We start from the raw sequence: 13,997 nt of genomic DNA on the forward strand, positions 1-13,997 counted from the left end.
CTAGCTAGCACCAATGTCTTATTCCATATTTACTCTAGCTAGCACCAATGTCTTATTCCATATATTTACTCTAGCTAGCACCAATGTCTTATTCCATATTTACTCTAGCTAGCACCAATGTCTTATTCCATATTTACTCTAGCTAGCACCAAGTCTTATTCCATATTTACTCTAGCTAGCACCAATGTCTTATTCCATATTTACTCTAGCTAGCACCAATGTCTTATTCCATATTTACTCTAGCTAGCACCAATGTCTTATTCCATATTTACTCTAGCTAGCACCAATATCTTATTCCATATTTACTCTAGCTAGCACCAATGTCTTATTCCATATTTACTCTAGCTAGCACCAATGTCTTATTCCATATTTACTCTAGCTAGCACCAATGTCTTATTCCATATTTACTCTAGCTAGCACCAATGTCTTATTCCATATTTACTCTAGCTAGCACCAATGTCTTATTCCATATTTACTCTAGCTAGCATCACCAATGTCTTATTCCATATTTACTCTAGCTAGCACCAATGTCTTATTCCATATTTACTCTAGCTAGCACCAATGTCTTATTCCATATTTACTCTAGCTAGCACCAATGTCTTATTCATATTTACTCTAGCTAGCACCAATGTCTTATTCCATATTATACTCTAGCTAGCACCAATACCTTATTCCATATTTACTCTGCTAGCACCAATGTCTTATTCCATATTTACTCTAGCTAGCACCAATGTCTTATTCCATATTTACTCTAGCTAGCACCAATGTCTTATTCCATATTTACTCTAGCTAGCACCAATGTCTTATTCCATATTTACTCTAGCTAGCACCAATATCTTATTCCATATTTACTCTAGCTAGCACCAATGCCTTATTCCATATTTACTCTAGCTAGCACCAATGTCTTATTCCATATTTACTCTAGCTAGCACCAATATCTTATTCAATATTTACTCTAGCTAGCACCAATATCTTATTCTATATTTACTCTAGCTAGCACCAATGTCTTATTCCATATTTACTCTAGCTAGCACCAATATCTTATTCCATATTTACTCTAGCTAGCACCAATGCCTTATTCCATATTTACTCTAGCTAGCACCAATGTCTTATTCCATATTTACTCTAGCTAGCACCAATATCTTATTCTATATTTACTCTAGCTAGCACCAATGTCTTATTCCATATTTACTCTAGCTAGCACCAATGTCTTATTCCATATTTACTCTAGCTAGCACCAATGTCTTATTCCATATTTACTCTAGCTAGCACCAATGTCTTATTCCATATTTACTCTAGCTAGCACCAATGTCTTATTCCATATTTACTCTAGCTAGCACCAATGTCTTATTCCATATTTACTCTAGCTAGCACCAATGTCTTATTCCATATTTACTCTAGCTAGCACCAATGTCTTATTCCATATTTACTCTAGCTAGCACCAATATCTTATTCCATATTTACTCTAGCTAGCACCAATGTCTTATTCCATATTTACTCTAGCTAGCACCAATGTCTTATTCCATATTTACTCTAGCTAGCACCAATGTCTTATTCCATATTTACTCTAGCTAGCACCAATGTCTTATTCCATATTTACTCTAGCTAGCACCAATAGTGTCTTATTCCATATTTACTCTAGCTAGCACCAATGTCTTATTCCATATTTACTCTAGCTAGCACCAATGTCTTATTCCATATTTACTCTAGCTAGCACCAATGTCTTATTCCATATTTACTCTAGCTAGCACCAATGTCTTATTCCATATTTACTCTAGCTAGCACCAATGTCTTATTCTATATTTACTTTAGCTTTCACCAATGACTTATTCCATATTTATTCTAGCTAGCACCAATGCCTTATTCCATATTTACTCTAGCTAGCACCAATGTCTTATTCCATATTTACTCTAGCTAACATCAATGTCTTATTCCATATTTACTCTAGCTAACATCAATGTCTTATTCCATATTTACTCTAGCTAGCACAATGTCTTATTCCATATTTACTCTAGCTAGCACCAATGTCTTATTCCATATTTACTCTAGCTAACACCAATGTCTTATTCCATATTTACTCTAGCTAGCACCAATGTCTTATTCCATATTTACTCTAGCTAGCACCAATGTCTTATTCCATATTTACTCTAGCAGCACCAAGTCATTCCAATGTCTTATTCCATATTTACTCTAGCTAGCACCAATGTCTTATTCATATTTACTCTAGCTAGCACCAATGTCTTTATTCCATATTTACTCTAGCTAGCATCAATGTCTTATTCCATATTTACTCTAGCTAGCATCAATGTCTTATTCCATATTTACTCTAGCTAGCACAATGTCTTATTCCATATTTACTCTAGCTAGCACCAATGTCTTATTCCTATATTTACTCTAGCTAGCACCAATGTCTTATTCCATATATTTACTCTAGCTAGCACCAATGTCTTATTCCATATATTTACTCTAGCTAGCACCAATGTCTTATTCCATATTTACTCTAGCTAGCACCAATGTCTTATTCCATATTTACTCTAGCTAGCACCAAGGTCTTATTCCATATTTACTCTAGCTAGCACCAAGGTCTTATTCAATATTTACTCTAGCTAGCACAATGTCTTATTCAATATCTACTCTTGCTAGCACCAAGGTCTTATTCCATATTTACTCTAGCTAGCACCAATGTCTTATTCCATATTTACTCTAGCTAGCACCAATGTCTTATTCCATATTTACTCTAGCTAGCACCAATATCTTATTCCATATTTACTCTAGCTAGCACCAATGTCTTATTCAATATTTATTCTAGCATATTTATTCTAGCTAGCACCAATGCCTTATTCAATATTTACTCTAGCTAGCACCAATATCTTATTCCATATTTATTCTAGCTAGCACCAATGCCTTATTCAATATTTACTCTAGCTAACATCAATGTCTTATTCCATATTTACTCTAGCTAGCACCAATGTCTTATTCCATATTTACTCTAGCTAGCACCAATGTCTTATTCCATATTTACTCTAGCTAGCACCAATGTCTTATTCCATATTTACTCTAGCTAGCACCAATGTCTTATTCCATATTTACTCTAGCTAGCACCAATGTGTTATTCCATATTTACTCTAGCTAGCACCAATGTGTTATTCCATATTTACTCTAGCTAGCACCAATGTGTTATTCCATATTTACTCTAGCTAGCACCAATGTCTTATTCCATATTTACTCTAGCTAGCACCAATATCTTATTCCATATTTACTCTAGCTAGCACCAATATCTTATTCCATATTTATTCTAGCTAGCACCAATGCCTTATTCCATATTTACTCTAGCTAGCACCAATATCTTATTCCATATTTATTCTAGCTAGCACCAATGTCTTATTCCATATTTACTCTAGCTAGCACCAATATCTTATTCCATATTTACTCTAGCTAACATCAATGCCTTATTCCATATTTACTCTTGCTAACATCAATGTCTTATTCCATATTTACTCAAACTAGCACCAATGTATCATTCCATATCTACTCAGATATCCAAGTTAATGTAATGTAACTTTTTTTCATGGCTACGAAATTTAGTGATTACCATTTCAAATAAAAGTGTACATGGAATGGTTTGGTATATAGGGCTTGATAAATGCGTTATTGGATAAAATATAGAATAAGAAAGTGCGAGCTTCATAGTGGTTACGGTATTGGAGATAATGCGGCTATTCTCTAGAACACACCTGAAGCCCCAAGCCACTGACCCCGATTCCGGACCCCTGACCTGTGACGTCACGAGGACAACGGGCCCTACTCTACTCGCATAAGATAGAGTGGCGATTTTCGGTGTCTGCCATCTAATAAAAACTATCTAATGGTAAATATCAATTTTAAATACACGAATACCAGTGTACATGTCCGATACCTTATTAATATTATCCTCAATCACAGATATGAGTTTGGAATATGCTTGAAAATAGGGATTTATACCATGCATATATTGATGTACCTCTCGTTGATAAATGAACATCTCTGCGCGATTACTGCATACTTATACACAATAAAATGTACATAATAATCCACCTACGTTGCAGAAACCACATATACATCATTATTATACCAAGGATTCTTGATTATGTTATCCAAAACCCGTCTCGTGTCGTTAAATGTCTACTGGTCAAACTCGCTTTATAAATTTCTGACTTTTTCATATAACCTAGGCCTGTCAATACGAATTAATGTATGATTCTAAACAGATTTTTTTGCATATATGTAAATGCATCTTTTAACTGCGTTAGAAATGAAATCGATCCATTTGTTTTTTGAGGAAATACATTCAGCTTTCATATAATACAGCACATCCGACGACTTGTTGATATTTTGCTCAAGTTCAATCATTAGTGTCTTTAATTGAAAAATAAATCATGCACGGGTCAGACGAAAAAAAAGAGACTAAAGATGTCTATGTCTAATCCAAATATCTAGTATCAAAATCAAAATACTTCCAAATTGCCAATGTCGTGCTGCGTAAATCTCTATACCAGTATACTGCAGTAACTAAAACGCGTGGTCAACCGAGACTAATGAGGGGGCTAACCAGATTATGTAAGAAAGATGTTTAGTGACCTGTCACGCTTTGTTGATTAGCTCTCGTCAGGTGTCAAAAGTAAGATCACAGGTAAGTTAGCGATTGACCATCATGTAATTGTTGTATAATGTCATATTTGTTTACACTTATAAATCCTTGGTTTACAGTAAAATATACCGTCCGTACATAACATATAACAAGTGTATGAATCACTAGATGTATATATTTCAGAAAGACTCATGCATATACATTTTTCTTTCATACCTATGGGTGTAATACTGGCTGGTCTAGGGCAATACACTCATGTCGCCTGAGGCTGTATTGCATGGCTACCCATGCAATAAAGCCTCGTGACGTCACGGCGTCAACAAAATTTCTATTTCCACGGTAAAACTTTAACATTTTTTTCACAAATTTGACTGGTTTAACTATAAAAGATGCAAACAATGGGTTTTTTGTTGAAAATATCACGTAATTTTTCATATATGGAAAATTGACTTCCAGTCGTGAATTTCTTCGAATTTTTATCAAAATGGGGGGATATTATAGTTGTAACATTGCAATAAAACATCGAGGTATGAAAGAAAAATACTCTTTCATAAGTGGATATGAAGGATAGGGATATTCTACCCTCGGGATCACAAAATGTTGCAAAACCCTCGGCAAGCCTCTGGTTTTACTACATTTTGTGACCCTCGGGTAGAATATCCCTATCCTTCATATCCACGTATGAAAGAGTCTTATAGTCTTGTATATATGTTTCTGGTTACATGTATATGTATTTTAATAACAGAAACAACAAAATTATTTACAAATGGCATGTCGGGAAAAACAATGCAAATATAATGCACAATGTCAGAATTTTGATATTTCTGATAGTTGCTAGATTTCGGATATGCAATTCTTAGTGAATTTTGGTCAATATCGATTATTATTGAATACCAATAATGATAATCTATATGACCAAAAAATGTACCGTTGAAGATTGTTAAAATAACACATGTCGGTATACATGTACATGTAGCTTTAAAAGGAAGAGAGACTTGTTACAGCTATATATGAATTATATATCATAAATTCAATTTCTCAAGTGTTTTTCCTTTTTTTTTTTTATTTTTTAACCCCCCCCCCTAATTTATGTCGATGATATTTACATGTATTGAACTATGAAATACATTTAACACATTTTCTCTTTGTCATGCTGATTCTTGAAATCCAAAGGCCTAGTGAATTTTTATGTATACAGTAACATATTCAAATGGATAATTATATGACCATCATTTTTCAAATTCATCTGTTTTTAGATCACATAATGAAAATTGAATATTCTCGAGGTTTGTTAATTTAGTAAGCTGTTAAAACAGACATAAGATTTCTAGTTAAAAGTTTGTACACAAGGTACACCTGGCTTATACCAAAAACATATATAACTTATACATGTTTCCGCTGATCTACTTATGTATTTAGCCTGATTTCAGTTGCAATATTTCCTATTCTATATATAACTAAAACGTTATCTTAACTGTATACTGTATTATATAATTCTCGTAACCCCATTTCCGGAATACATATATGTCCACCTTTGTGCTATAACCCCACTACCAAACACCTCACTGCCATTGTCCCCGTGACGTCACATCTGGTTATTCCCCAAATCAGCGTAAGCGGCCGATTCTCTGATTAGCATTCGATATACAGGTAAAAATCGCGCACTTCGGAGGGCGGTATCTTGATACTGAAGCGGCCAATTTCGATGCGTTTTTCAACATTCTTGTCAGGAGATCAAAGAGAATAACATATCTAAATATTATTTTCCGTTCCGTGTACACTTTAAGTTTGAGAAGATAAAGATTTGTGGCTTTACAATATCAATATATAACTTATTTACATATCAATAAATAAACTTATGTGAATTAACTTGGATTGCGAAATTTGCGAAATTAAATCGCATACAAAAGAGTGTTAGTTTACAGTAATAGGCTTTAACCAAAACAAACAGGAAATACCATGTTCCAATATTTTAACTGTATTACGTACTGTAATTGTTGTAAATAGCATCTCTCCCTCTATAAGTGCCCCTCCCTCTATAAGTGCATGCCCCTCCCTCTATAAGTGCATGCCCCTCCCTCTATAAGTGGCCCTCCCTCTATAAGTGCATGCCCCTCCCTCTATAAGTGGCCCTCCCTCTATAAGCGCCTCTTCCTAGATAAGTGCCCCTCCCTCTATAAGTGCCCTTCCCTCTATAAGTGCCCCTCCCTCAATAAGTGCCCCTCCCTCTATAAGTGCCCTCCGTCTTTAAGTGCCCCTTCCTCTATAAGTGCCCCTCCCTCAATAAGTGCCCCTCCCTCTATAAGTGCCCTCCGTCTTTAAGTGCCCCTTCCTCTATAAGTGCCCCTCCCTCAATAAGTGCATGCCCCTCCCTCTATAAGTGCCCCTCCCTCTATAAGTGCCCCTCCCCCTCTGCCCCCCCCTATAAGTGCATGCCCCTCCCTCTATAAGTGCCATGCCCCTCCCTCTATAAAGTGCCCCTCTATAAGTCCCTCCCTCTATAAGTGCCCCTCCCTCTATAAGTGCCCCTCCCTCAATCTCTTAAGTGCCCCCTCCCTCTATAAGTGCCCCTCCCTCTATAAGTGCCCCTCCCTCTATAAGTGCCCCTCCCTCTATAAGTGCCCCTCCCTCTATAAGTGCCCCTCCCTCTATAAGTGCCCCTCCCTCTATAAGTGCATGCCCCTCCCTCTATAAGTGCATGCCCCTCCCTCTATAAGTGCCCCTCCCTCTATAAGTGCATGCCCCTCCCTCTATAAGTGCCCCTCCCTCTATAAGTGCCCCTCCCTCTATAAGTGCATGCCCCTCCCTCTATAAGTGCATGCCCCTCCCTCTATAAGTGCATGCCCCTCCCTCTATAAGTGCCCCTCCCTCTATAAGTGCCCCTCCCTCTATAAGTGCCCCTCCCTCTATAAGTGCCCCTCCCTCTATAAGTGCCCCTCCCTCTATAAGTGCCCCTCCCTCTATAAGTGCCCCTCCCTCTATAAGTGCCCCTCCCTCTATAAGTGCCCCTCCCTCTATAAGTGCCCCTCCCTCCTATAAGTGCCCCTCCCTCTATAAGTGCCCCTCCCTCTCATGTGCCCTCCCTCTATAAGTGCCCCTCCCTCTATAAGTGCATGCCCTCCCTCTATAACTGCATGCCCCTCCCTCTATAAGTGCCCTCCCTCTATAAGTGCCCTCCCTCTATAAGTGCCCCTCCCTCTATAAGTGCCCCTCCCTCTATAAGTGCCCCTCCCTCTATAAGTGCCCCTCCCTCTATAAGTGTGCCCCTCCTCTATAAGTGCATGCCCCTCCCTCTATAAGTGCTGCCCCTCCCTCTATAAGTGCCCCTCCCTCTATAAGTGCCCCTCCCTCTATAAGTGCCCCTCCCTCTATAAGTGCCCCTCCCTCTATAAGTGATGCCCCTCCCTCTATAAGTGCCCCTCCCTCTATAAGTGCCCCTTCCTCTATAAGTGCCCCTCCCTCTATAAGTGCATGCCCCTCCCTCTATAAGTGCCCCCTCCCTCAATAAGTGCCCCTCCCTCTATAAGTGCCCCCCCTCTATAAGTGCCCCTCCCTCTATAAGTGCCCCTCCCTCTATAAAGTGCCCCTCCCTCAATAAGCATGCCCCTCCCTCTATAAGTGCCCCTCCCTCTCATAAGTGCATGCCCCTCCCTCTATAAGTGCCCCTCCCTCAATAAGTTCCCCTCCCTCAATAAGTGCCCCCCTCCCCTCTATAAGTGCCCCTCCCTCCCTCATAAGTGCCCCTCCTCTATAAGTGCATGCCCCTCCCTCTATAAGTGCCCCTCTCTCTATAAGTGCCCCCCCTCCTCTATAAGTGCCCCTCCCTCTAGATAAGTGCCCCTCCCTCTATAAGTGCCCCTCCCTCTATAAGTGCACCCTCCCTCTATAAGTGCCCCTCCCTCTATAAGTGCCCCTCCCTCTATAAGTGCCCCTCCCTCTATAAGTGCCCCTCCCTCTATAAGTGCCCCTCCCTCTATAAGTGCCCCTCCCCTCTATAAGTGCATGCCCCTCCCTCTATAAGCATGCCCCTCCCTCTATAAGTGCTATGCCCCTCCCTCTAATAAGTGCCCCTCCTCTCTATAAGTGCCCCTCCCTCTATAAGTGCATGCCCCTCCCTCTATAAGTGTGCCCCTCCCTCTATAAGTGCCCCTCCCTCTATAAATGCCCCTCCCTCTATAAGTGCCCCTCCCTCTATAAGTGCCCCTCCCTCTATAAGTGCCCCTCCCTCTATAAGTGCCCCTCTCCCTCTATAAGTGCCCCTCCCTCTATAAGTGCCCCTCCCTCTATAAGTGCAGTGCCCCTCCCTCTATAAGTGCCCCTCCCTCTATAAGTGCCCCTCCCTCTATAAGTGCGCCCCTCCCTCTATAAGTGATGCCCCTCCCTCTATAAGTGCCCCTCCCTCTATAAGTGCCCCTCCCTCTAATGCATGCCCCTCCCTCTAATAAGTGCCCCTCCCTCTATAAGTGCATGCCCCTCCCTCTATAAGTGCCCTCCCTCCACTGCCCCTCCCTCTATAACTGCATGCCCCTCCCTCTATAAGTGCCTCTTCATCTATAAGTGCCCCTCCCTCTATAACTGCATGCCCCTCCCTCTATAAGTGCCCCTCCCTCTATAAGTGCATGCCCCTCCCTCTATAAGTGCCCCTCCCTCTATAAGTGCCCCTCCCTCAATAAGTGCCCCTCCCTCTATAAGTGCCCCTCCCTCTATAAGTGCCCCTCCCTCTATAAGTGCATGCCCCTCCCTCTATAAGTGCATGCCCCTCCCTCTATAAGTGCATGCCCCTCCCTCTATAAGTGCATGCCCCTCCCTCAATAAGTGCCCCTCCCTCTATAAGTGTATGCCCCTCCCTCTATAAGTGCCCCTCCCTCTATAAGTGCATGCCCCTCCCTCTATAAGTGCCCCTCCCTCTATAAGTGCATGCCCCTCCCTCTATAAGTGCATGCCCCTCCCTCTATAAGTGCCCCTCCCTCTATAAGTGCCCCTCCCTCATAAGTGCCCCTCCCTCTATAAGTGCCCCTCCCTCTATAAGTGCATGCCCCTCCCTCTATAAGTGCCCCTCCCTCTATAACTGCATGCCCCTCCCTCTATAAGTGCCCCTCCCTCTATAAGTGCATGCCCCTCCCTCTATAAGTGCCCCTCCCTCTATAAGTGCCCCTCCCTCTATAAGTGCCCCTCCCTCTATAAGTGTGCCCCTCCCTCTATAAGTGCATGCCCCTCCCTCTATAAGTGCATGCCCCTCCCTCTATAAGTGCCCCTCCCTCTATAAGTGCCCCTCCCTCTATAAGTGCCCCTCCCTCTATAAGTGCCCCTCCCTCTATAAGTGCCCCTCCCTCGCCCTCCCTCATAAGTGCCCCTCCCTCTATAAGTGCCCTCCCTCTATAATGCATGCCCCTCCCTCTATAAGTGCCCCTCCCTCTATAAGTGCATGCCCCTCCCTCTATAAGTGCATGCCCCTCCCTCTATAAATAAGTGCCCCTCCCTCTATAAGTGCATGCCCCTCCCTCTATAAGTGCCCCTCCCTCTATAAGTGCATGCCCCTCCTCTATAAGTGCATGCCCCTCCCTCTATACTGCTAATGCCCCTCCCTCTATAATGCATGCCCCTCCCCTGCCCCTCCCTCTATAATAATGCCCCTCCCTCTATAAGTGCCCCTCCCTCTATAATAAGTGCCCCTCCCTCTATAAGTCCCCTCCCTCTATAGTGCATGCCCCTCCCTCTATAACTGCATGCCCCTCCCTCTATAAGTGCCCCTTCCTCTATAAGTGCATGCCCCTCCCTCTATAACTGCATGCCCCTCCCTCTATAAGTGCCCCTCCCTCTATAATGATGCCCCTCCCTCTATAATGTGCCCCTCCCTCTATAAGGATGCCCCTCCCTCTATAAGTGCATGCCCCTCCCTCTATAACTGCATGCCCCTCCCTCTATAAGTGCCCCTCCCTCTATAATGCCCCTCCCTCTTATAACTGCATGCCCCTCCCTCTATAAGTGCCCCTCCCTCTATAAGTGCCCCTCCCTCTATAAGTGCATGCCCCTCCCTCTATAAGTGCATGCCCCTCCCTCTATAAGTGCCCCTCCCTCTATAATGCATGCCCCTCCCTCTATAAGTGCATCTGCCCCTCCCTCTATAAGTGCCCCTCCCTCTATAGTGCCCCTCCCTCTATAATGCATGCCCCTCCCTCTATAAGTGCATGCCCCTCCCTCTATAAGTGCATGCCCCTCCCTCTATAAGTGTGCCCCTCCCTCTATAAGTGCATGCCCCTCCCTCTATAAGTGCCCCTCCCTCTATAAGTGCATGCCCCTCCCTCTATAAGTGCATGCCCCTCCCTCTATAAGTGCCCCTCGCCTCTAATAAGTTATGCCCTCCCCCTGCCCCTCTATAAGTGCATGCCCCCCCTATGCCCCTCCCCTCTATAAGTGCATGCCCCTCCCTCTATAAGTGCTCCTCCTGTCCTCTGGAGAAGTACTTGTACTGATAAACGTCCCTACACCATCCCATGGATTAAACAATAATTTACAACTATTTCTTTATAATATTGGCATTGTATTGCATATTACATGAAATCCTTGATATGGCATGTAGAATCACAATGTAATTGTTTACAGTGACAGAAAGCGTTAAATGTAATTGACTTTTTTTCATCCACAATTTGTTTTATTAGCACTGCTCTAGATCTTGTTTAGTTGTTTTAATTAGAAAAAGCTGCTTTTTGTCGGCATTGAAGCATCTTTTACAGCATTGCGAATTTAAAGTAAATATGCCAGTTACTTTGACTAGTTTAACACAAACAACTCAGTGATAATTTACTTACTCGCAGCTACACAGAAGACAAATTCTTTATCTTTTTGCAAATTTTTGTTTAGACTTGGAGGCCCAAACAAAAAGTGTTTCAGTGCTGAAAATCCACGTCTGTTAATGGTTTGGCGAATATTTTTCTGAAAGAAAAATAAAAAAATAAAAAGATCAGGGCACAACACTTCATACTGTACACATTGTCCCATTAATATCAATCAGGCATCCATCAATCCATAACAGATAATTACTGAAAGCAGTTTAAAGATTTAATCAATGAAATTAAAAAGTGAAGATTATCTTTTAGGAATATCTCAAGAAATATTCCACAGATAATGAATAATCATGTCATTAACCTTTGAGACAGAACAGCCATTTCTAATAGGAGTTATCTCCCATTGTTACAGGCATGTCTTGTGAGGTGACATAGTTGAACTTAAAGCAATGTGTAATTACTGTGTATCTTGTAAATTAATGGGGATGATATTTTCGGAATGTTGCAGGACATTATTGATGTCACAATTTTAGTCCACAAAAATATACCCACAAGTAGCGGATATGTTATATACTTGTTAACATATATGGTAATCACATTGCCAACTTGCAAAAAGTTTAATTCATGAAAAGTAAAATTTCTTGATTTACAAGTTTGTAAAAACTGCAATATTATTTCAGCAAGAAAAATACTGTAGTCTGTATACTCTACTATTTCAGAAAGAATTTTTTTATACTACATGTAATTTACTTGTAGAAATTTCCGCACATTGTCAAGTCTTTTTTATACATTTATAAACTAGGTTATCATTCTTGTTGATTCTTCCATTGTATTCGCGGGTATATAACTTTGCAGAAATTCACTTGACTGCAATTATTATAGTGAAACCTTATCCCACGAGAATTAAAGCAATTACAAATATATACAGTAGATAACTGTAAGGTATCCCATAATGAATTTATTAAACAAAATGCAATGAAATATTGATCCTTGTTATTAAAGCTAAAGACATGGTATATACCATAGCATTAGAGTAATCCATCGCTTTTAGTGTATCCTCCAACTCCATATAAGACATGAGCGGTGTCATCTTGGCTCCACCTGGCCCTGTATAAAATCATTAGACATAGATTTCAGCATATTTAGTGCCTCATTTTTGTTCTCCACAAACATAACATTGGTGGGTTTTTTTTTAAGGTTTTTTTGTTGCATTTTTTCTGCTTTGTATTATCATATTATTGGGTAACTCATTAACCCCTGAATAAATGTTTAGATTCTTCTAAATAAAAGACTAGATCATTCCATTATTAAATTTCAGGGGTAAATGAGATAAGTATGAATCTTTTGTTAATACCAAATCAGTCAAACATATAACTTGAAGTATAAGTAATCTTTTATTAATTTATCTTTTTTTCTTTCTCTCATTTATTATGGCTTGAAATAATACAAACAAAGAGATAAATACATTATTTTCATAATTTATTTAAGTTACCAGATAATTGCAAAAACAGACAAAATTGATAATTTATCAAATTTAAAACAAATTAGATGATTGTTTGTGGAGATCATCAAAGATGCTGAAACGCCTATTGACGTGTGTGTAAAACCCTGTCCTTGCCGTAAGTATGTCAAAAGCCTAAAAATCATTTTATCACTTCTCATGGTTAAGTTCATTTGTTTAACGTGCGTGACTTTGGCTCGGGTATGGGTACAGAGTTAATATTGTACCTGCTTAATCGTATTGATCAACGATTTGATATTTCAACGATATTAATTAAAATACTTAACAATGTTGTGGAATTTGTCAATGTTTTACGTTATATGTTTCATAAGAAATGTAGAACAATACATTTATGCTATAGTTTGCTTATTGGTTATGTAAAAGAAATTTGCCTGAGTGAATTGTCTCTTTAATTCTTATAGAACCCTTTACAGAAACAAATATAGGTTTGTCATTTGTGTATATATATTATGAGACTGAAAAAAATTAAAATATTTTTCTTTATTTTGTATAATGATTATGAAGCTTAAGTCAATAAGATTTCCACAGAGGAAAGATTGACCTCAGAAACTTTAATTTAGGAAAGACATTCTGTGTTAGCCAGTGTTTAATAGATTGTATCTTTTACCAGACAAACTACAGTATTAGCTTTTTAAAGAAAAATTAAAATAAATTCATGTACCCAGCTTGCATGTAGGTATCAAATGTAATATCATTAATGTGTGAGCAAAAAATATGTTACTTTTCCTTTAAAATAAAATTTTAAGACAATAACACCAATACCTACCCGCAAGGGTAGATAACTCTGTAATATGCAAATGTAGAATGTCTGTATATACATTTCCTGTCATCTATACAACATTATTGGAACATATAAAGGACAAAAACAATAAGTGAGATATGAAAAAAGAACCAAATAAAATATATAAATAAATATAAATAAAATGTAAAAAAGAAAAGAAACAAATCATACCTTTAGTGATATTGGGATCTGTGAAACCTGAAAAACCAAATAATTCATCATATGTGAAAAGAAGCCCTTGTCTCTAAATCTTTTATCACAACTAAAAATAAAAAATTTCAT

At 39.6% G+C, this 13,997-nt stretch overlaps 1 protein-coding gene across 2 annotated transcripts in view; it reads right to left on the bottom strand.

Moving 5' to 3' along the window:
• Window positions 1-13,997, bottom strand: part of LOC138335112 (uncharacterized) — a 46,313-nt gene that overhangs the window by 19,891 nt on the left and 12,425 nt on the right. For both annotated transcript variants that reach the window (XM_069284039.1, XM_069284038.1), the window contains exons 5-7: window positions 13,887-13,913; window positions 12,434-12,519; window positions 11,437-11,560 (exon numbers count right to left, since the gene is read on the bottom strand). In XM_069284039.1, the coding sequence (XP_069140140.1) occupies window positions 11,437-11,560; window positions 12,434-12,519; window positions 13,887-13,913 (237 nt within the window). The remainder of the gene's footprint in view (window positions 1-11,436; window positions 11,561-12,433; window positions 12,520-13,886; window positions 13,914-13,997) is intronic.

This window comes from Argopecten irradians, chromosome 11, assembly GCF_041381155.1.
Source record: "Argopecten irradians isolate NY chromosome 11, Ai_NY, whole genome shotgun sequence".
Lineage (NCBI taxonomy): Eukaryota > Metazoa > Mollusca > Bivalvia > Pectinida > Pectinidae > Argopecten > Argopecten irradians.